The sequence below is a fragment of the Heteronotia binoei genome, chromosome 9, assembly GCF_032191835.1.
Source record: "Heteronotia binoei isolate CCM8104 ecotype False Entrance Well chromosome 9, APGP_CSIRO_Hbin_v1, whole genome shotgun sequence".
NCBI classification, from domain to species: Eukaryota; Metazoa; Chordata; class Lepidosauria; order Squamata; family Gekkonidae; genus Heteronotia; species Heteronotia binoei.
The window spans coordinates 97324880-97348462 of NC_083231.1; the positions used below are offsets into that span (position 1 = coordinate 97324880).

At 45.0% G+C, this 23583-nt stretch overlaps 1 protein-coding gene across 3 annotated transcripts in view; it reads right to left on the minus strand.

The window, feature by feature from the left end:
- Positions 1–23583, minus strand: part of GRID2 (glutamate ionotropic receptor delta type subunit 2) — a 1226781-nt gene that overhangs the window by 499833 nt on the left and 703365 nt on the right. For all 3 annotated transcript variants that reach the window (XR_009555818.1, XM_060247053.1, XM_060247052.1), the window contains exon 4: positions 15058–15263. Coding sequence is in view for 2 of the 3 variants with exons in the window: in XM_060247053.1 (XP_060103036.1) it covers positions 15058–15263 (206 nt within the window). In the remaining variant the exon portion in view is untranslated. The remainder of the gene's footprint in view (positions 1–15057; positions 15264–23583) is intronic.

Sequence of the window (23583 nt, forward strand, 5' to 3'; positions counted from 1 at the left end):
CTCACTTGCAGGGCAGTCGCCTCTGCCTGCGTGACTCAGGAGATAGCTGGCAACAAAGGAAGGCTCCTATGCCTGTTTGCCAGAGCACCTCTAAAGGCTTGGGTAATGAAGCACTGGCTCCAGCTCCTTCTGCTCTACAATGCCCCTTTGTAGTACCACACTGCTGCCCCAGTGTTTGTTCCTCCGCCAACTCTGTCTTCTTGTCCCCCTGCCACTGTCTTCTTGTCCCCTTGCCACTCTAAGATTATCTTTCCCTTGTCCTTGTAAACACAGACAACATTCCTGTGTTGGGGGAGGGATTTAAATCTCCTTCTATTTTGACAAATTTGCATTTCCCCCTGCAGACCTGGAGGATTCCCCCAGGTTTGAACATGGCATCACTCCATAGCCATGTTGAGAATTAACTATAATTATTCTCTCTCTCTCTTTCTCTCTCTCTCTTAAAGAAGTGTCTGCACATACCATGATTCTACAGTGGCAGCCATTGAGAGCCACTCCAGGCCCAGCCATGGTGGTGGCCATTGGGAGCTACTCTGGGATGCCAGGCATTTGCTCCTGACTTCGCCACAACAGCAGATGCCAGGAGCCATTCCAGGTGCAAAATGGCTCCCAGAAACTGCTGCTACTGTGGTTTGTGGTAGGACCTGAAGCCACAGCAAACTCAGTGATGGGGAGGTGGGACCCCCCTGGTGAGTCTTGCAGGCCTCCCACTTGTAGATATTTAATTATGAACTTCTAGCCCAAGTGCAAAGGATGAAATGCATATAATAGGGCCAGGCATCAATGAAAGGGAGGTTTTAGCATATATGTGGGAAACTTCAGGTACACACACACAAAAAATTCAGCACATTTCCCAACAGTGTGGTGCTAGCCTTGACTTGCTTTGCAAACTCATGGCAAAGGTCAGGTCTTTTCCCACCATATTCCCTGGGTGCAATTCAGCACTGATGCTTAAAGGCATTGATTAAGGTACTAAAATGGTGTCTGAACTCTTGCAAGAGCTTGGCTGCCATTTTTCTTGCCATAGCAGCACCCTCACAGGCTGACAAGCCAACATCAAGCACTGCAGGACTTCAGTGGGGATCAGAGGGAGTAGTACTGGGAATGCTGAGCAGAAGGGGAAGAATCTTTGTAGAAGGGAGATAAGAAGTGGGATAGTAGGGGAGAAGTTAAGGGAATGAGGGAAAGCAACGTGAGTCTGTGGAAGAGGGGGAGGAGGATGGAGGGGAAAGAGCAGGCAGAGTTTGGATTTGGAAGCAAGTGCTGAGGAATGGGGTGAAACAGTAAAAGGGTGATATGGAGAAATATTTTTTTTAAAAAAAATGCAACCTTGGGTACTTACCAGAAGTTCTTACTAGAACTGACAAAGGGTAGCTCTAGGAGCCACCAGAAACTCTATTATAAACCCTCAAAGTTTCCAGTTATTATCCAAGCTATTTTTTGTCACTTCTGGTAAGAAATTCTATTAAGTACACAAGGTAGCTTCCCACCCCCCTTGCAATGGGGCAGGGGACCCCCCACCTTCACTGAAGTTATGGGAGCCCTACTCTTCCTTTCTTAATCTCAGACCATAGTGAGGGGTTTGGGCACTGGGGTGGAACAGAGACCACAGAATGGAACTATAATATAATAAAATCAGAGAGTTGGAAGGGACCGTCAGGGTCATCTAGTCCAGGGGTGTCGAACTCATTTGTTACGAGGGCTAGATGTGGCATAAATGAGACCTTGTTGGGCCGGGCCATGTTGGGTTGGGCCGAGCCGTTGGGCTGGGCCACATGTGTACCTATTTAAGATTAGGTAGCAGAGATACACATTTTATAAAGAACCCAGACAAACACACACACACACACACACATATAACATATATATAACACACACACACACATATATATAAACTTAAAACATGCTTAAAACATTAGCACTCATTGGTCTTAAAGATGCTTTCTTTGTATTTCTCCCAAGGGATCCAGGAAACTGGGCAAAGGAAGCTCTGGCTCTTTCCTTCCTTCCCCAGGGGACTGGGGGTGGGGTTGGAAGAGCCTCAGCCAATAGAAGGAAGAGAGGTATGGCTCAGTAGCTCCACCGTGCAACTGAAAGATCCTGGCAAAGCAAGCTATTCCTCCTCAAGGGAGGAACCTCAGCCAATGGAGAAAATAGAGGCTTTGCTCTGTAGCTCCTGTACAATTGAGAAAGCCTTGCAAAGCAAGCTGAGATGCAGAAAAAGCAAGAGACAGGGAGAAGGAAGCAGATGACAGCCAGTTGCTCGGGGGCCTGATAGGAGATCTCTGGGGACCTGATTCGGCCCCCGAACTGCATATCTGACACCCCTGATCTAGTCCAACCCCTGCACAAGTCAGGAAATTCACAACTATCACATCCCAAGTGACCCCTGCTGCATACCTAGAAGATGGCATGTCAAAGAGGCCAGAAGAACTACGCACTGATGCAAACCTTCCTGCCCTCCCTCTCATGATCTGCCTAACTTCACAGAATCAGCATTACTGTCAGATGGCCATTTGGTCACTCTTTCCCTTTCTATTTCATTTCAGTCTTTGTTTCCTTTTTTGTTAAACCCTCCTTTAAATTGTGGCTTTTTTTAAAAAAGAAGGGAAGAGTAGGGCTCCCATGATCCTGGTGGGGGTGTGGGAATCCCCTGCATCACTGCAAGAAAAAAAAATCCTCTCAGCTAAAGGCAATATCCACAATCCAGGGGAAAAAACACAGGCCCGTGTACTGAATGAATTCTGCATGCAACCAGAACCAATGGATTAAAGCCAAGGGACATGTTGAGAACTGTATCAATACACTGGAAGAAGTAAGCCATATTGTATGCACACATACATTTAATTTGAGCCAAATATTCTTGTTTACCAGAAGGGAGCTTGTCCATTGGAAATAATTATTCCTATTTTGCTTTGGGGGAGATGCTGTTTTTTTTAAAATATACTTTTGTGAGTTGCAACTCTCAGGTTTTATCCTGCTCTCCCAGTTCACTATACGTTAGATCCCTGGCTGGGGAGCAGGTGTCTCTGGTACACATTTGAGTAAGGAGATGTGCAAGATTGTTGAGGAATTGTGAACTGCACTGCCTACCATTTCACAGGCTGAAGCTGGCGAGGTTCATTCTCAAGTGTTGATAACATACCAAAAAGACAATTACGTTTTACAAGCATATCTTTAGACAGAAAACCTCTTGGCTTTTAAATCAAGCTACTAAAGAGTAAATGAATACGCCATAAGACAGGAGAAGAACAGCCTTCAGCAATAATGGGGAGGGGGGCTGTTCAAGCAGAGCAGCTTTCAAGCAGTGATCCTTAACCTGAGAGTTTATAAAGGTTTCTGCTGCAAATATACTAATTCCTTAGCATATAATTTCTGTCTGGTTCTATGACAAATCAGTGAGCAGCCAAGATTCTGCCTACCTTATATAAACATACTAGGTAATTTTACAATTGTCTGGCATAAGATCATTACAACTTTTTATGCAAATATCTGCCATCTGCTTAGAAAGCTGCCTTTTACTGAATCAGACTGTTTACTGAATTGGTCCCTCTAGGTTAATATTGCCTACTCTGACTGGCAGAGGCTCTCATGGGTTTTAGGCAGAGGTCTTTCACATCACCCAGTATCTTGATCATTTTAACTGGGATTGCCAGGGATTGAACCTGGGACTTTCTGAATGCCAAGCAGATGCTCTAGCACTGAACCATCCTTATGCAACTTCCTGAAATAAAGGGAGTGAACAAAAACTGTGATCTCCTGAACTTTGCACTCATAACTCCGATGGATAAACTAATTCAGTGGTAATTTCTAGAACAAAGCTGGAGTCCAGTAGCACCTTTAAGACCAATGATGTTTTATTCAGAATGTAAGCTTTTGTGTGCATGCACACTTCAACAGACAATGAAATGGGGTACAGTGAGCAGAGTTGCATCTAACTGGTGGGTAGTGATTTAGCATGGAAAATAGTACTAAGTCAGAATCTATGCCAAAATCAGAATTTCTAGAATTACTAAGTGACCAGTTCCTAACTGGTTTGACTAGCTTTTAGCCTCTCAAATTAGCTGACAGATTAGGTTGTTGGAGGATGGGAATTTTAAAGATTCCCCCCCCCCTCCAACCACTCCCCACTGCCTTTTCTTTTCCTGTTTCTTCTTGTTATTGTTCATTCACACGTGTGGCAATAACATTGGGAAGGAGATGAAGGGCCACCATAGAATGCAGAGCATTTGAAATGGATAAGGCAGGGCTGGGTGAAAGAGGATGCTGACAGTGGCAGAGCCAGCAGTCCATGAGTACAATGCTGCATTATATCTTGGACCCACCTGAGCTATTCTCAACTGATGAGGCAGTGATATATACCACAGTGGGGCCCAGAAACTGTGTCAGTGAAAGAATAGCCACACAGCCCAGCAGTGGGGAGAAAGCTGCAGTACACCTGGCACCAGCCCATCAGGCTCTACATCAACAGCAGCTGCAGATGTTCAGTGCCTGCCCTCAGCATGATTGGTGTCCCAAGACCATTGGTTACCTGCCTAGATAACATGCAGCCAGACTGAGCTGAAGAGCCAGGGAAGAAGATGGGAGGCAGCTGCCCACAGCAATCCAGCAGACTGTTGGATGCGTGTTTAGGAGAAGCGATAAGATAATTTTCCTTTCACAGGCCCACCTGTTTTTGCCTGTTTACTTGTTTCTGAGGTCCTGTCTGGGCTATAGCAGTGGTTCCCACCCTTTCTGATATGGTGACCCACAAATCCAAGATCACTTGATATGGTGACCCACTTTTTTAAAAAAACCTGATCATGCACAAATCAATAAACCTCCAAAAGCCTGGGACCCACAGGCTTCGTGACACTAGTTGAGATCCACATCTTGGGAAACACTTTAGTTCTAGGGCTACACCTTTCTGCTTGCCCCGCTGCCCTTCTTGCGATCTGAGCAGCCTTGCTAATGGCAGGTTGTGAAACTCACAGGAGCAAATAGTTGTGGCCAGGGCAAACCAAGTTTTTTCTGGCTTCCCAGCTCCTCTGTCACAGGCAAGCAACAGATCCAATCCCTGCCAGATTCCTCACTATTACCACCACTGCTAAGAAAATCTGTAATGCACTATACTATAGAGAAAACAGAATAGAAATGAACTAAATTGTTGTGTGTTGGGGGTGAGGGGACAGGAGGCATAGCCTTGCTTCCCAGGAAATAATTAAAGTAGTGTTGTGGAGTGTCAGTTAGGGTTACCAACTCTGAATGTCCTAGAGATTTGGGGTGCAGCCTGGGGAGGGCAGGGTTTAGGGAAGTCCATCCTCTAAAACATCCATTTTCTTCAGGGGAATTGATCTCTATCATCCAGATATCAGTTGTAATTCTGGGAGATCTCTAGGTCTTAGCTGGAGTTTGGCAACCCTAGAAGTCAGTGGCTCATTGTTTTGCATGAAGAAGTTCCTATCTCATCTCCTGGCATCTTGAGTTACATCGCCAGCAGCAGGCATTGGGAAATACTAAGCAGGATAAGGCAGAGGCATGATTTGGTATAAGGCAGCACCATAGGTTCTTATGTATACTGATGGGGCTAGACAGATAAGTGAATACTAGTTTTAAAACTGGATCATTCTAAAATGGACGCATTACATTCCACTAGATATATCCAGTATTCCATTCAAGTAGTTTGTTATTCTAACTACAGGGAACATTGCAAACACAACGCAAAATGTAAATACAATAATGCCGCGAAGCATCTTAATAGGCTGCAAATGTATGCACATACATTCTGTTCCTTCAACACACACACACAAACACAGAGAACCTGTAACAAGGAATAAATTAGTATCCACTGATTTGCCCTAATACCTGTTTTACCTAGCTCTTAAAAAAATCACTCCACCTGAATATTTTACAAGTTTATTTATTAAGTAGTTATTTAGTTCTGAAGGTTGCTGTGTACCTCATTTAAATCCTTTAATCTATAGACCCTAGTACTGCAGGATGGAAGATATTAGATATTTGAATTTTACAAGTTCATAGGGTGAATCACATGAAGAAAAAATGCACTGCTAATAGAAGCTATGTCACATAGGGTTTATATATGGTTTTAATTTCTCTACCATGGCACTTAACAACAAATAAAAGTGCCTAGCCAAAGGATAAAGGATATATAGACACACACACACCTCATCCCATAAATTTTTAAATACAGGAAAAGTGTTAGCATTTAATACTTTCAAATTTAGTATCCCAAACTGCTCAAGATGCTTGTTGCAGGAGTAACATTAAGGGTTTCTCTCTAACAGTCACTATTAACAAAGTATACACTTCTTGGGGGCAAGGAGGACCCTGGAAGTGGACCTTAAACTTTTGACAGACTGTGAGTTGAGATGCTCAGTGCAACACAACACAATGAGAGGTCTGGTTGAACCCTAATAGTTATGTTCACCTGTGCACAACTGATGTTCACCTGTGCACAACTGACATCACCATGAACCCTTCTATCTCATAATCTCCACAAACACTTCACACCTCTCTCTCCATTTGTCATACATTGTAATCTGGTGATTCAGACCAATTGGAGCGTAATACTGGATGTATTTTAGTTCTGGTTTTAATGATGTAGGGTTTTGTTGGTGGTTTTAACAGTTTTTATTGTGTAATTTTATCATGTACTTTGTAATTTGTTAGCCTCCTTGGTGGTCCTTGCTGACTCAGTTCTCCCCCCACCACTGGTTTTATCTTCATTGAGATGCCAGAACACAGAAAATTACTATCTCTCCCTCATTCTGTCTGAATGTGGATAATTTTCCAATACCAAGTACTTACAATAACATGGTGTAGTCAGTTCAGAGACAGATATCCAGATACATCCCTAAATACTATTACGATGCAACCACACCATTGATTGCTTGTGTTATTTTGCACAGCCTGTTTAACAGCACACCTCAATGCACAATCTCTCCGATTTTAATCACTAATTATAGGGTTTCCTCGTCTCCCTACAGTAAGTGCATACTTCTTCATTAGGGTTCCCATTTGTCTACTTATGGTGGGAGACTTCCAGCCAATTGTTGCCCTTGACCACTGATGCTCAGCTGATTGGTAGGTAGAAACTGGGCCAAAGAATGAGGAATGATCATCATGGGGAGAAAAAAAAATTAAAAAGAAAAATAAGATCTTAGATACTTACCAGAAATTATGACCACAGAGTTCCTGGTGATTGCTAGAGCTACTAAGAAGTGATAGCAACCCAGGAACTCTATGGTCATCTTTTAATTGTTTTTCTTCTGGGATTCTGCCCCTTGTTAGCTTTCCTGCCAGTTACCAGGCCTTTTTAATTAAATAGCAGGCCTGTACCCATTAAATCAAGTGCTACCCATCAGACACTTATGGCAACTTAAAAGGAACTTAATATTCCTCTCCTCCCAAAAAAAAAAGAGAGAGATTGTGTAATGTACTGAGTGATGAGACGTGTTGAAGGCAACATGCTTTATTAGCGAGTACATCACAAGGCAAGGAAATGCGGGCCAGGTCCCGATTATATACATACCCTGGAACAACCCTCAGTCTGGCCAGGTCCAATCCTAGCCAGTTAAACTTCCCGCCACAGATCTTGATTAGCGGGGCGTATTTGCAGAGCTACATCCGGGGACCAGTGGACTTCCACTGGTCACCTCCGTAGCATCCGCTGTGTTGTAATTTTGGGACTGAAATGCAAGACACAACACTCCTCCCCCCCTAGTTCAAGACACGAAGTCTTTCAAGTAGGCTGGTGCCCTGCGTTCCCGGGTTGACCTCCTTGGAGGTATTTGGGGAGTTGGAGCAGTCGCTGTGGCTGGTGGGGCAGCTGGTTCCTCGTGGTGGGGTGACGCCAGAAAAGGGCTGTCTGTCGCCTGTTGCTGTTCCGGAATCTCCTCTCGGGGGGGGGGGTGCTCCCTCTGCTGTGGTGCTCTTCTGCCCATGTAGTTGGTGCGGCCGGCATAGGCTGGGCAGCTCCCGGGGGTGTTGCTGTTAGTACTCCCCCGCTCCCCCGATCGCTGTCGGTTCTTCCGGCAATGTGTGATGGCGCAGCTGGTCAATATGCCTCCTTAGGATCTGGCCCCCCACCAACAAGACCTCATAGGAGCGGGACCCGGTGACCCACAGCACCCGGGCAGCTAACCACTCTGACCCGCTTGCAAAGTTCTTTGCATATACTGGATACCCTGGAAAGAATCCCTTAGCAGCTTCCTTGGTTTCGGGGGAACTGCGGAGGTCCGTAGCCCGGTCAGGATGCAACCTGTCTAGCCTCGTGATCAACTTCCTCCCCATTAGTAACTCAGCAGGGCTTAACCTGGTGATGGGGTTGTGGGTGATTCTGTTATCAAATAGGAAGGCTGCCAAGCGGTGATCCCAATCTCTCTGTACAATGCAACCCAGGGCCTCTTTAGTGGTGTGCACCATGCGCTCTGCTTGGCCGTTGGTGGCTGGATGGAAAGGGGCGGACCGAATGTGCTGGATGAGGTACCGATTCAAGAACTCCTGGAATTCCCGGGAGGTGAAAGCGGTCCCATTGTCCGTTACGAGGGACTCGGGAATCCCATGAGTGCAAAAGACCCTTCGCAAGGCTCTGACCGCCGCCACAGTGGAGGTTGAAACTACGGGAATCACTTCCAACCACTTGGTGTATGCATCAACTAAGATAAAGAATATTTGGCCCTGGTATGGCCCCGCAAAGTCTAGGTGTAACCGGGACCATGGCCTCCTGTTGGACTCCCAGCGGTGGACAAGGGCATTGGGCGGATCAGAGTTGGCACCTTCGAACCCACCCTTCTATCTCCTCATCCATCCCTGGCCACCATACATAACTACGTGCCAGGGCCTTCATGTGCACTATTCCCGGGTGTGTTTCGTGTAGGGCTTCCAGCACTTGCTTCTGCAATGTGGGGGGAACCACCACCCTGCTGCCCCAGAGAAGGCACCCCTTGTGCATGGACAGCTCTTCTCTGTGTGATGCGAATGCCCTGAATTCTGCATCTAGTTTGCCCGCGGGCCACCCCCTTCCTACCCAGTCTAAAACGCGTGCGAGGATGCGGTCTCTACCAGTGGCCCTAGCTACCTCAGCGGCATGGAGGGGCCTCTCTGGTAGAGTTTCTATAAGCATCACATGGTGGGCGGGGATGGGATCCAGGTCCATAGAGGGCAGCAGCAGGCGGCTGAGGGTGTCTGCGTGTCCCATAGCTTTGCCGGGGCGGTGGACCAGGGCATATGTGTACAAGTTGAGGAACTGGTCCCACTGCAGGATGTGCTATGACAGAATTTGCGGTGTCTGGTGGTCTGGGGCGAGGAGGCCCAGTAGCGGCTTATGGTCCGTGGCAATCGTGAAATGCCGACCGTACAAGTAGTAATTGAATTTATGGACACCTGCCACTATTGCCAAGGCCTCCTTGTCTATCTGGGCATAGTTGCACTCCGCGGGGGTCAGGGTCCTCGAATATATAATAGGCCACGGGAACCTCCCTCCCGTCCGGGAGTTGGTGCCCCAGAATGGTGCCCACCCCGTACAGGGAAGCATCGCGAGCCAGAATCACTGGTAAGGATTCGTCAAAATGGTGGAGCACATCATTGGAAACTAGGAGGTCCTTGACTGCCTGAAAAGCGGTGGCCTGCTTCTTTTCCCAGACCCACAGGGCATTTTTATCGAGGAGCCCATGAAGGGGTTCTGCAATGGCCGCTTTGTGGGGCAAAAATGAATGATAAAAATTTAATTATCCCAAGAAACTTTGTAACTCCATCTTGCACATGGGGGCCGGGGCATGGACAATAGCCCTGGTCTTGTCGGCCGTCAGATGGATTCCTGTGGTGTCTACTGCAAACCCCAAGAACCCTACCCTCGACACCCCAAGGGAACACTTCTCTCACTTTACTTTAAGTCCCGCCGCCTGAAAATGGCGGAGTACCTCATGCAGACGGCTGCTGAACACCTCAGCATCCCGGGCAGCAATCAAAACGTCATCCAAAAACTGTTGCACTCTGGGGATCCCTTTGAGAAGACAATCCATAATGCTCTCAAAAATCTCCGGAGCCACAAATTGCCCCAAATTGCAACCACCACACCTGAAAAGCTCCCCTGTGAGTCACAATGGTCTGGGCTCTGCTGTCTTGGCATCCACCGGGAGTTGCTGGTACGCCTGGGCCAAGTCCAGTTTCCCTAAAACCTTAGAGCCTGCTAGGGCTGCCAGTACGTGGCTGACCACCGGAACGGTATGGATTGTCCTGAAGTGCCTTATTTATTGTGCACTTGTAATCAGCGCATATGTGTACATCTCCATTTGGCTTCACTGGAGTGACTATGGGTGTTTCCCATGCAGCATAGGATACCGGTTCTAGCACTCCCTGGGCCGTGAGGCAGTCCAGCTCTGCTTCTATTTTTGGTTTAAGAGCGAACGGAACTCGCCTGGCCTTCAGCCTTATTGGTCTCACATGGGGATCGAGGGGTAAGGTGATGGGAGGCCCCTTGTAGCACCCCAGGGACCCATCAAACACTTCCGGGAATTCCCGGCACACGTGCTCGAAATTTTGCATTCGCATCTGCTGCACGCTGACTATTTGAATACCCAGCGGTCGAAACCAGGCCAGCCCCAGTACCTTGGGATAATCACTCTCTATCCGTATTAACACATAGCACAGGGTTGTCATGAGGTTTAACGGTATTAGCATATACATTAGCCTGAGCGCCCAGTATAAGAAGAAGGAAAATTGCAGATTTATACCCCGCCCTTCTCTCTGAATCAGAGACTCAGAGTGGTTTACAATCTCCTATATCTTCTCCCCCCACAACAGACACCCTTTGAGGTGGGTGGAGCTGAGAAGGCTCTCACAGCAGTTGCTCTTTCAAGGACAATTCCTGCCATAGCTATGGCTAACCCAAGGCCATTCCAGCAGCTGCAAGTGGAGGAGTGGGGAATTAAACCCGGTCTCCCAGATAAGAGTCCACACACTAAACCACTACACCAAACTGGCTCTGGTGGGATAAAAATCTAATAAACTGGCGGGATGTATTTTCTTTAGTGAGTCACAAGATGAAAAAGCCTGTTCACAAGGTACAAAAGATGGCCAAAATATAATATTCCGGTAATCTGTTTTTCCAACAGTGAATATGTGCCCACATCTATTCTATACCATTGGAGATAAGAGTCACAAAGAAGGAAACACAGGATTATTTTATAGTCCTGTTCCCTGTAGGCTAAATATCTGGTTTCAAGTCTTGTTTAAAGTCTGAAACAACTACTTTGTTTTAATTTCAATATCTTTCCATGTTATCAGACCAGCAAGATAGGTGCTGAGCTGAATAGTGATTCTGAAGGAACAACATAACACACAATCCAGTATACAGAAGCTGCAATTCAGTGTTAGAAAGCATATTGAAACATCTTCTTATTTCTGGTAAGTTTTTCTTCTTCTAATGTATTAATGTGATCTCAAAAGCTAAACATGTGCTCTTAAATACTAATTTACTGATTCAATTGACTTCCACTAATCAACTAAGGCTTTAAGTTGTTTAACAACACGATATAGCTTGTAGTCCTATTTCTGATATGCCTGTCCTATCTGTCCTAAGTTTCTTGGAACATTCTTAACTTCTTCAGCACAACTATTAACAACTATTTAACAACATGCCAGTATCTATCTCATATAATAATGTTCTACGTATGTGCAAACAAACCACCTATTTTGTCATTTAGCTGGCATGGATGAGAAAGGTTCAATTAGGACTCTGAAAATCATGACTAAGGATGACTCAAATGTTGCTACACCACTTGCAGAACCTGTTCTCATATGTGATAGGTACGCAGGTGCCATCAAGTCACAATGCCAATGTCTTTAGCGTTGTCCTTGGTGGTCTCCCACCAACCTTACTTTCATTTTTGAGATCTGATGAGACTGGGCTATACCATGCTGCCTTCCCTCCTGTTTCACGTGAACAGAAATGTCTAAATACTTCATCTTTCCACAAACAAGCTATAAGGAATAGGACCTCTCAGTGCAGAGAAAAGGACTATTGTAACATCATCTGCCAATAGACCAATATACTAACTCTGCCTTCCCCTCAAATTGCATATTGAAATTGTTGAGCACACAACAGTAGGCAGAGCCACACAGAAGAATTCAGAACATTTCCACCATTTGGTAGGCATCTTGCTAGTACCAAAGTATCTAATGAATCTAATATGATTTTAATCATCCATATGGGAGCTCATTGACGCAGAGGCATTGAGACCAGAACTCAGGAGAGGAGTTATGAACAGCAGCCACATTGTTTTGCACCTAATTAAAATAGCCAAGTTTACTGTTTCTTACATTTTTCATTAAATGATGTGGACATAATTTTCTCATATGGCCCTTTCCGGTAACCTGATATTTATATTTCCCCCCGTTTCTTAAAAGAGCTCATGCCAATAAAGTACAACTGTAAAATAAGTGTGAAGGAATACATCAGACAGGTAATTAAAGCAGACGATAACCATAAAAACTAATGAGTTTTGAAGCAAATTATGTTATATTTTCTGAATATCTTACTCATTAGAATACAAGCATACTCTCCTGTGGATGCCAGCATATGAACCTTGCATTCATAATATGTTATGTAAGCTGTTTTTATTGAGAAAAAAGTATCTAGGTTTATTCCAGCATATATGTGTGAGAGTCTATATGCATAATTATATCTGTACATTTATTAACACACACACACATTTATTAAAATATATGTGTGTGCATTTATCTATATATGAATGAATAATGTGCCACCGAGTTGCATGGTGACCCCAGGACCACTGGGGCAAGAGATGAGCAGAAGTGGTTTGCCATTGCCTTCTTCTACATAGCAATCCCAATCTTCCCTGTTGGTCACCAATCCAAGTACTAACCAGAGCCAACCCAGATCTGACAAGCTCGGGCTAAATTGGGCTATTTGGGCTATGATCTACCTACATCTATACATTGTCCACTGTCACAAAGTAGGTCTGTCACTACATATAATAGCCAAGGGCGGGTCCTCATGGGAATAGCCATATCTGCACAACAGGGCCTTTAATAGTTACCATTCAGAGTTCTGCAATGCCAAAGAAATCCCAACATTTGCTGGAAAAGAAGTTACTTTGCAAAAATATTTGAGGGTAAAATGAAAAGGACCGAAACAACTGAATAGTGATCATTGTGTGTGCAGAGATAAACTGCCAAAGCTGCATTTTAGAATGCTAATGTCAATCCAAAATAGTACATGACAGTAGCCAGCAGAAGGAGGAAAATGAGCAGGTGGTTGCAGAAGGGGCCAGAAGGGGGAGAAAATGTGGAAATGATGGCAGCAGGAGGAGGCAATCATGAACCAGCATTGCACAAAAGAGGGAGTCCCTGTATGTGTATATAGGGGAGCATAAGTAAACTTGCAACTCAGTCTAGCCTGGAACATGGCCCTCTAGCTTGACGTGTTCTATATGGCCACCTGGCTCCATGCCATGGTAATGGGACTAGACTACTGTAAGACCACATAGGTCTCCCCTCCCCTTGAAATCAACTTGGAAACTCCAGCTGGTGCTGAATGCTACAGCTTGGTTATTATCAGAAGCTAGAGAGAGCCTGCATATTACTTCCATTCTACAGTCACTCTACTGGTTGCCCATTAGCTAGCAGATTCAGTTCAAGGGATTGATTACTACATACAAAGCTCTTCATGGCCTTAGTACCTCATATGTGCAAGATCATCTTCCCATGCCTTGCCATGACAGCTTCATTTATCGGAGAGCACCTCATGCAGGTACCACCCTGCAAATGGGCAAAATAAACAGCTGCCCATACATGCACATTCTCTGTTGCGGTCGCCACCTTATGAACAGGATTGCTAAATGAGGTTAGGAAAGCTCTTACCCTCCTGGCTTTCCACAAACTATGTAAAACTGAAATATTCAGTAGGGCTTTTTTTATGCAGGTCTGCACTCCAGAAATGTTTCAGAAAGATGCTTTGGTAAATGTATAGAGACTGTGGAGTACACTACTGTATACAGTACATACTTTCTCTTGCTGGAAGCTGGGCTTTTCCACAGTAGTACTCACCAGTACCAGGCACTTTTTCGGAGGCCCTCCCAAATGCTGAGGGGCGAACTGGTGGAAATCACTACAGCCTTACTTATGAGTACCAACACTTTTTCTTTTTACACAATAGACACTGGCTGTATAAATGTATTATGTACATAGGAAGCTGCCTTATACTGAATCAGACCCTCGGTCCATCAAAGTCAGTATTGTCTACTCAGACTGGCAACAGCTCTCCAGGGTCTCAAGCTGAGGTTTTTCATGCCTACTTGCCTGGACCCTTTTAAGTTGGAAATGCCAGGGATTGAACCTGGGACCTTCTGCTCTACCACTGAGCCACCATCTGTTTCCATGCAGAAATGTAATTTCTGCATTGTTTAGCATGTTATATTAATGCTTAAGCCAGGAGCCCCCAACCATGTTGAGTTTGTGGGCACCTTTGGAATTCTGATTCAGCATGGTAGGAACAGCCACAAATGGCTGCCACAGCTTACCTTCAGTCACACAGTAAATATCCTTTTGCTGTGGCAGTAGCTGCTGCCAAAGCAATGTTTTCAAAAAATCTGCACAGCCATTCAAATCACCAGTATACAGTCAGAAGCACTGCTGGAGAATAGCTGCACCTGGTCCTGCCCATTTTTCTAAAAATATTTGGCAGACACCCGGAAAGATGTCAGTGGGTGCCATGACATGGGAACCCCTGGCTTAAACTTTGTTTCACTTCCATTTGGAGATTGTAATCCAACATATTGCTTTGTTTATTGGATGTCCCATTCTGTCAACTGGCTTGATTTACCCCATGTAATTTGCCCTGAGTCTCAATGAGAAAGGCAGACTATAAATAGCATAAACAAATACAACTACAACAGAGAGGAAACAGAAGCAAATTGGAATGGAATCTTCTCTAAATAATCACAACGCAGAAATTGTAATCGAAATGCGGATAACCTGAGAAAAAAAGTTGAGTTTAAGGAAGAAGATGGATTGTTGGGTGGTGCTCACGCTTACCTCAGCAATGAAAGACTTGGCTGTTGATGGGTTCATTACCAGAATCGCTCGCCTCAAAGTATCCCGGTAGCGGTTCAGTTCCTCTATCCGCATGGTGGCAAAGAGACCTGTGATCATTTTATTGATGTTGTTCTCTACCTTCTGCAGTGCTACATCCATTCCCTGCTGAGATACTTTGTCCAAAAACTCCTGTATTCCACGGATGTCTAGGAACATCAAAAGACCATCAAAATGCTAATTAGCATATAGAAAGAATACAAAACCTTATTTGGGAAAAAAAGGTATTCTGTCTCATGTCAAGCAACTACCTCCCAAAGGCCACATTAACTTAATATTCATTGGAAGTGTTCCTCAGATATGCTCATGACATGTCCTAAAGTGCTAATTTGTGAGATGGAATTTTAATGCACTAGATGATTCTTTTCAAAACAATTGAAAATGATATTGAATTATTCTTGGTTGCCTTCCTCTTTTGCTCATCATTTTCCAGATTCTGACTAACCCTATGGAGCTCCCAAAAACAGGTTTTTCTCATTAAATAACACCCGCAGAGAAGAGGGCAATAAGTTATCAAAATGTAACATACAAATGCTTTTATTTGCTTCCTTAGAGACAGCCTGGAAATCACACTATAACAATAACACACCTGTCATCCATTGGACTAGGGAGTTTAAATCAATAATGCGGAAACTTAGCAACAAGGACATCTGTATCAGCCACTTGTGATAAACAAATAATGGTTTAGAAAGAGGAAGCCAGAGAGAGTGAAGGCCCAACCTAAGAGACCTGAAAAAAGACCTTGAAGAATGTCCCTGAGGGAAAACTTCCACACACTAAGTCCTGGAGCAGAAAAAGGGCTATGATATCAATTTACCTACCAGAATAGTCAGTATGGGGAAAAGTGTAGAGAAGGACTAGAGTAAGCTCCAGGTCCCTCCCAACCTATCTTTTCTTCGACCACCTTTTAATCCTTATATTGGAGGCAGTTTCCCCCTCCTTAGCTCCTCTTTTCCCACATCACCATTCCTGCTCCAGTATGGATAAGCAAAGCCTGTATTCAACCTCAATCTGAAGACTTAAGGGAAGGTACAATTTCTGACAATTCCCTCCTTGCATTACAGGCTTTGCTGTTTCATTGAACCTTGGGAACAAAATATTCAGAGAGCTCAGTGGGAGGCAGCAGGAAGAGTAATGAACATACTCATGTACGTGAAAGTGCCTTATACTGAATCACACTATGAAGGTCAGTATTGTCTACTCAGTATTATCTACTCAGACTAAGGTTACCAATCCCCAGTTGGGGGAGCATTATCTGGTTCTAGTAATAATAAAAAAATGTGGGAAAGTGGCCATGTGCCCTGACCTGGATGGTGCAGGCAAGCCCTATCTCATCAGATTTGGGAAGATAAACAAGGTTAGTATTTGAACAGGAGACCACCAAGGAATTCCAGGGTTGCTGTGCAGAGAAAGGCAATGGCAAACTACGTCTGTTAGGCTGCAATCACACACACTAAATAATGCTGCCAGCTCTGGGTTGGGAAATACATGGATATTTGAGGGTGGATCCTGTGGAGGGTAGAATTTGGGGAGGGGATGACTTAGTATAATGGCATGCAGCCCACCTTCCAAAGCAAACACTAGCAAAAATGGGTTCCTGTGTTAAGACAGTACACGGCTATATAAAACAAGCCCACTCTACAAAACGAAAGTCCTTCAAACAGAGTGTTCAAGGAATTATTTAACAAGACAAAAAAACTCTGGAAGAGAAAAAAGAATGCTTAGAAAGATGCTGAAGTCTCTTGCTCCTCATCACTGCTGCCTGGAGATCTGTTGTAATCCCAGGAGATCTCCAGCCACTACCAGGAGGTTGGCAAGCATACTCCAAGGTAATGTTTGAATATTCTACCTCAAGGCATTTTTCTCTACAATAGTTACTCTGATGATGATTCCCTGAGCATCTACCATGGGGGGCCCTGCAGGCTGCAGAGAATGACAGGGTACACATAGGATACACGTTTGATTCAAGCAGAGCACAAGCTGACTGGAAAAGCAGGATAAGAAAAGAAGCCTGAAATAAATAAATAAATGCCAGTAGATTAGGAAAGATAATGGATGATCACCACCTGCAATTTGCAGATCTGATTTAAAATAAAATATAGTAATGAGACAGAGCTCAAGGGAGGCAATGGACTTTACTTGAGGAATCAAGGGATATAATTGCTGTATTTAGACCCAAATAGCAAGTCTAAGGCAGTACTAAGCACTAAAGGATGGCTTAACACTACTAAAATGTGTGCTCATTCTAAAAATATACTTCCAAAAGATAGTCAGTGATGCTTAATTGCAGCTCCTATTTAATGTCTAAATCAGGGAAATTAAATTCAGCCTAATCAGTGCTGTTAGAGGTCTTTTTGGCACTTCAAGGCCAATTTAAAAAGCAACACAATTATCTGAACTGCTGCAAATGTGCCTGATTTTAAGTGCACCATAAAATATATATGTTCTTGCTTTAACCCCTATATATATGCACGCATATACATGCACATACACATTTATACATGCAGTCTTGGGGAACAATCAGTTTGAAAAGTAAAGAAGTAAGATCTGTTGAGCTCTTGGTGTAAGAATGTTCCAGTTTATGCCCCAGAGAAGCCCTGTTCACAAGTTACAGTGCATTCACATAGAACATGTACAGTATAAAGTTGGTTTTTAAAATATGTGTTGTGTAACTCTCATGTTACATGAAAGTGTGTACAACTGAATGTGTGATTTGAAACCCCCCATTTATCCCTTGGTTTCATTTGTACAGGGAATGCATGTTGGTTCTTTGTGCACATTCATGTTGGGCCTTTTTTGAGCAGGGCTGCACAGGAGCACAGTTCCGGTTGGCTTGGCCTAATATGCAAATAAGTTCCTGCTGGGCTTTTTCTTCTGGAAAAGCCGTTTGTATATATGTTCACTGCAACATGTGAACAAGGCTATTGATGGGCATCAAATTCCACAACAATCAAATACCAATTTCGCACTCACCCTACGCCAATCTCACATTCGTCTTCTCAGCGCAGCATCCTTCTGATTTCTCACTATCTGCCCCAGGGCTGCAGCAAAGATCGGCGTTTACGTGCAGCAAACAGAAACTGGTTTTTAGCTGTTTCTGTTTGCTGTGCTTAAACACCGATCTTTGCTGCAGCTGGGGCAGATAGTGGGAAATCGGAAGGATGCCGCGCTGAGAAGACAAATGTGGGAGTGGTGTAGAGTGAGTGCAAAATCGGTCATAGAAAATTAAGAGACAAATGTATGCTTAAAAGAACAGGTGCAGCAAAGTAGATATGAGATTTTATGGAGTGATCTTAAGCAGGTCTTACTCAGATACATGTAGGGTGGCCATAATGTCTGAAGGCCGGCCAGGGACACCTTTGGGGGGGGGAAGGAATGTGTGTGCGCGCGCGCGTCGCCGGAAACAGGAAGTGACATCACTTCCTGTGACATCATTTCCCCGCGCCACCTGCCGGAAACAGGAAGTGACATCACTTCCTGTGACATCATTCCCCCCGCACCACCTGCCAGAAGCAGGAAGTGACATCACTTCCTGTGACATCATTTCCCCCAAATGACATCATTTCCCCCAAATGCCACTGCTGGAAACAGGAAGTGACTTCACAGCACTTCCTGTGACGTCCCCAAAAATCCCCCAAATATCACCGCCGGAAACACCAAGATTATTTATAGAGAGGGAAAGGGGGAAATAAAGTTAAATAAAACTCTTTTTTTACTTTTTTCAAAGTGAGAAGACTAGAGAGAACGGGTTCCACGCTGAGAAGCCAGTCAGATTCCAGTGAGATTCCAGTGAGACTGTGCTGCATAATGCAGCCTATTTATTTTGTCCTGTTTGCTCTGTTGGCTCTATCTGCGCCACCTTCATCACTTTCGGGGTGTGGATCCCCCAGTGGGGTGGTCTCCCGACTCCGTCCGCCAGCTGTTTCTGATAGCCCTGCGCCCCCTCTTTCATTTGATATGTGTCCCGTGCGGGTGCCACCCTCCCGCCGGGAGATGCCGCAAAATGAGCCCCCTTGAGGCTTATGGCGGCAGGGCTCGGGGGAAGTGAGCTAGACTGCTGTTCTTTTGAGGGGTTATAGAGTGTTTCGAGCCCGTCCCTGTGGCATTGGTCCCATCGTTGTGGGGCCCAGGGGGCCGGCGCAGCGGCACGCTGAAGCAGCCTGTCGGTCACTTCCGGGTTCCTGTCCTGCATCTCGACCTGTCACTAATAACACAGGTCACTACTTACTTTACTTTACTTTACTTTATTCGATTTATATCCCGCCCTACCCCACCGAGGTGGGCTCAGGGCGGCTTACAACAATAAAAGCTAACAAAGGTCGATTTAAATACAATTAAAATTATACAATAAAATACATAAAAGCCTAAAAATACATAAAACTCACATCGATATACACTATGCTACTATTACTTAAATCACTAATAACACAGGTCGAGATGCAGGACAGGAACCCGGAAGTGACCGACAGGCTACTTCAGGATGCCACTGCGCCGGCCCCCTGGGCCCCACAACAATGGGACCGATGCCACAGGGACGGGCTCGAGGTGGCGGAGAGGCCGGCGCTGGTCGCTGGAGTGCCTCCAGCGACCAGCGCCGGCCTCTCCGCAGCCTCCCCGGCCTCCGCCTGCAGTGGAGGCCCGCGCACGGGGCCCGGCGGCGGTCGCGGAGGCCAGGGAGGCGGCGGAGAGGCCGGCGCTGGTCGCTGGAGGGCCTCCAGCGACCAGCGCCGGCCTCTCCGCCGCCTCCCCGGCCTCCGCCATGGCCGTCTTTCCCGCCCGCGCGCGCGGCCCACTGGCTCTCTGGCTGGCTCAACCGGGACCTCTAATGGAGGCGGGAATAGGGGGCCAGAACCGGGACTTTCCCAGGTGCCCGGGACGGTCTGGCCACCCTAGATACATGTCCAGTTTTACTTAATGGGGTTTCCTTTCCAGGATGTTTTCACAGGTTTCCAGCCACTACTGCGTTGGATCCAGACTAAGTAGGCAATTCCCATCAATGTCCCTTCCCGATGTACCCTCTCATATTGATATTCAGCATCTGGAATTGCCCAGCAGCAGTATTTTGTGGCGATCAATGAGCTGCAGTGAGAGAGGGGAGCCAGGGAAGTCCTGTTTTGCAGTTGGAAAGCGAGTAATCCTGAAAAGGTCTAATTGTAATCCTACCCCGGTCTATTCAATGGGGCTTATTTTCTGTAAACTACAAAATGACATCTCTAAACAACTAATTATTTGCTTAAGCTGGTATTTTTCAGGCTGTGCTCTGAGAAATCCTGGAGTTTCTGCAAAACTTGTCAGCATTTTATCCCACCTTTCCTCCACCAAGGATCTTCCCTCCCTCATTTGAGCTTTGCAATAGCCTTAGTGTCACACACCCTTGATTAGGCTGGGTTCAGTGGAAGAGCTTCTGCTTTGCAAGCAGAAGGTCCCAGGTTCAATCCCCAGTGTTTCTGGTTAAAAGGATAAGAAGCAGGTGATGTGAAAGACTTCTACTTGAAACCCTGGATACTCATTGCCAGTCTGAGCAGAGAGAACAAACACTGAAGGACAAAAGTTCTGATTCAGTATAAGGCAGCTTCATGTGTGTTCATTTCTTGTGTTGTGTCCTATAAGTGAGAACTCTAGATCACCTTAGGCAAACTACAACTGATACTCAGCACTCCATCTGCAGAGCTTGGAGGCAAGTGGCAAGCATTAATTTAAGAGGGAGAAGTCTGCCTGACTATGGAAATAGATGTACATAAGACTGTGTTATAGAAACACCACTGATTCCTTGGCCCAGAGCTCTGTAAACTGTCTGTTTCATCCTTATGTCTTTAACTGTTTGGAGACAAAAAGGGTTACTAGATCCTTCAGACCTGATGATGGGGGGATAGGGGCGTGAACTTAATAGGAGTGGGGAGAAACACCAAAAATAAATGTGACATGTCTGTATGACCTGGAAGTGATGTAGGTACATTGGGGATGTGATGCTTTGGCCAAAACTCTATGGTAGAATGGCCCAAAAACCAGAGCATCACCCCCTGATTGTAACCCACCCTGAGCCTGTTTATGGGAAGGGTGGGTTAGAAATAAATCAAATCAATTTCCCTGACATGCACATATCACTTCTGGGTCATATTGGCATATCCTATTTAATTGTGGCATTCTTCCCTGTTGGAGTGGGTAAGTAGAGAGGGCCTGAAAGCAGGAGCCCCCCGCCAAGGGGGTTTGGCACCTCTAGAGAAAAATGTCTGAGGATCTGCAGGCAACCAGAAAGGTTTCCTGCTGGCATTTACAGGTGTTGGAGCTATAACAAAGAAATCCAGTGTGTTGCAAATATGAGCTCAAAGGTGATTGAGAAGACTAAGTCATCCAATTTGACTGTAGTTTTCATTTGCTTACTGGCCTGCTTGCAGGGGAATTGCTTATTGTCATATAATATAATATAAATAATTAGTTTGCTTCAACCTGGCTAACTAAATGATATGCAGAGGATTTCCATGTCAAGATCTTGCTAGGTTTGGCTATCGCAGGAACCAACAACAGTGAAAATGAAACCTGGACTTAATATATGATTGCTCTGACCAATTAGTTAGGTTGCCACATGCAAATTTCACAATCATGAGTGAAAAGTCAAAGCCAGGACACTCGAATCAAGGCCAACCTGGAATCAGAAGATGATGTTAGCCAAAGTTCTAAAATTCTACAGCATAAAGTTGCCAAACACCCAGTGTAGGCTGGAGATCTCCAGGAATTACAACTGCTCTCCAAATGACAGGTACCAGTTCACCTGGAGAAAACTGGAGTATGGACTCATTATGGTATTATACCCTATAGAAGTCACTCCCCTCTTGAAGTCCTGCCCTCCCCAAACTCCACCCCCAAATCTTCAGAAATTTCTGAACCTGGAGTCAGCAACCCTACTACAGCAGCACCACTGAAGTAAACTAAGGGTATTCTGTACTGTTTTCCAAGCAGGAAATGGGATTCATCAACCCCCTTAAGGTCCCTTCTGGCCTCAATCTGAGTGATGTATCACTGTATGCAGAATGAGTTGTTTACAGACTGCTATGAGACTTGCTTGGGCTCACACCAACTTTTTACCTCTACATGCTGACACCTCTTAACATAAGCAATAGTTCACTCAGAGCACAAACCCACAGACAAGCCCTGAAGAAATGAATGGTAGCCATGGAAGCAGTTAATTTTACCATAATAGCCCAGTGGATGCCACTGGTCATTTTTCCACCCCAGCTGTTATTTTCTTCCTGTTAAAAGCCTGCCATCCAAGGGAAAATCAGATGTTTCAGGTGATCTGTCATTGATCATGAAAAATGACTAAGCAATGACAGTCAGTGAACAACTATGAGGCTCAAACATGTTCATCCAAATTTATGGAAAATGAATACATGGTACACAAACAAGTCAGTCTACATTCACAATGAATAATCTGACCAGCTCTGAAGGAGAAGATTATACTTTTTGATATGGACAGCAGAACACAGGTTTTTCTAACCTAGATGGAAAACTACAAGAACAAACAGTAGGTAATGCAGACAGTCCATCATTACCAGAGAGCCAGTTTGGCGTAGTGATTAAGAGCATGAACTCTAATCTGGGAGCACTGGGTTTGATTCCTCACTTGTCCTCCTGCAGCTGCTGGGTGACTTTGGACCAGCACAGTTTTCTCAGAGCTGTCCTCAGCGCTCTCTCAACCCCACCTACCTCACAGGGTGTCTATTGTGAGGAGAGGAAGGGAAAGGAGACCTTAAGCTGCTCTGAGACTACAAGTGAGGGGCTGGATATAAATCCAATCTCTTCTTTGCTTCTTCTACCAAAATAGTAATTCAACTATATCGCCATCAAACTATAATTAAGAAATGTTGTTATATAAACCACAGAACACTGTCCTTCTCTATTCTGCTTTTGGAAATATCACATCATTCAGTTGAAGGGGAAGGAAAGTCTGAAAATATTCAGTGACCGATTTGCACAAAAGACCGCTTTGTTCCCACCACTGAATTGAGGCAAGCAGTTGTGGTGACAAATGGCACTGTCCAAATTCTTATCAACAGTGCTTTGTGAGTCTCCTGCAGTCATCCTTCTGTGCACAGTGATAGCTGCAGTGGCAGAAGCCCTCTGAGCAGCATAGCTCAACTGGGACAGGGAGGACCTTCAGTCTCCCAGAGCAAATGCTGAACTTGCTGCCCACCCTTATCCCTGTTTTTAATGCTTACACTGCTTTGGAATGTGCCCACAAACTGCAGGTCAGCCATTCTCCACCTTGGCTAGCGCCATAGATCTTATCTGCATTATTTTTAGCTTTACTGTAAATAGCATCGACTGTTTTGCTTGCCTGGAATCATCCAAGCAAATTTCTGGCCTTTTAAAAAATAAATAATAAAGACACACTAAAAATATGGCTACTAGTTCCTTTTCTTTTGTGACAAAGACAGACACATGACCACAGAAGAAAATTCAGTGATATTA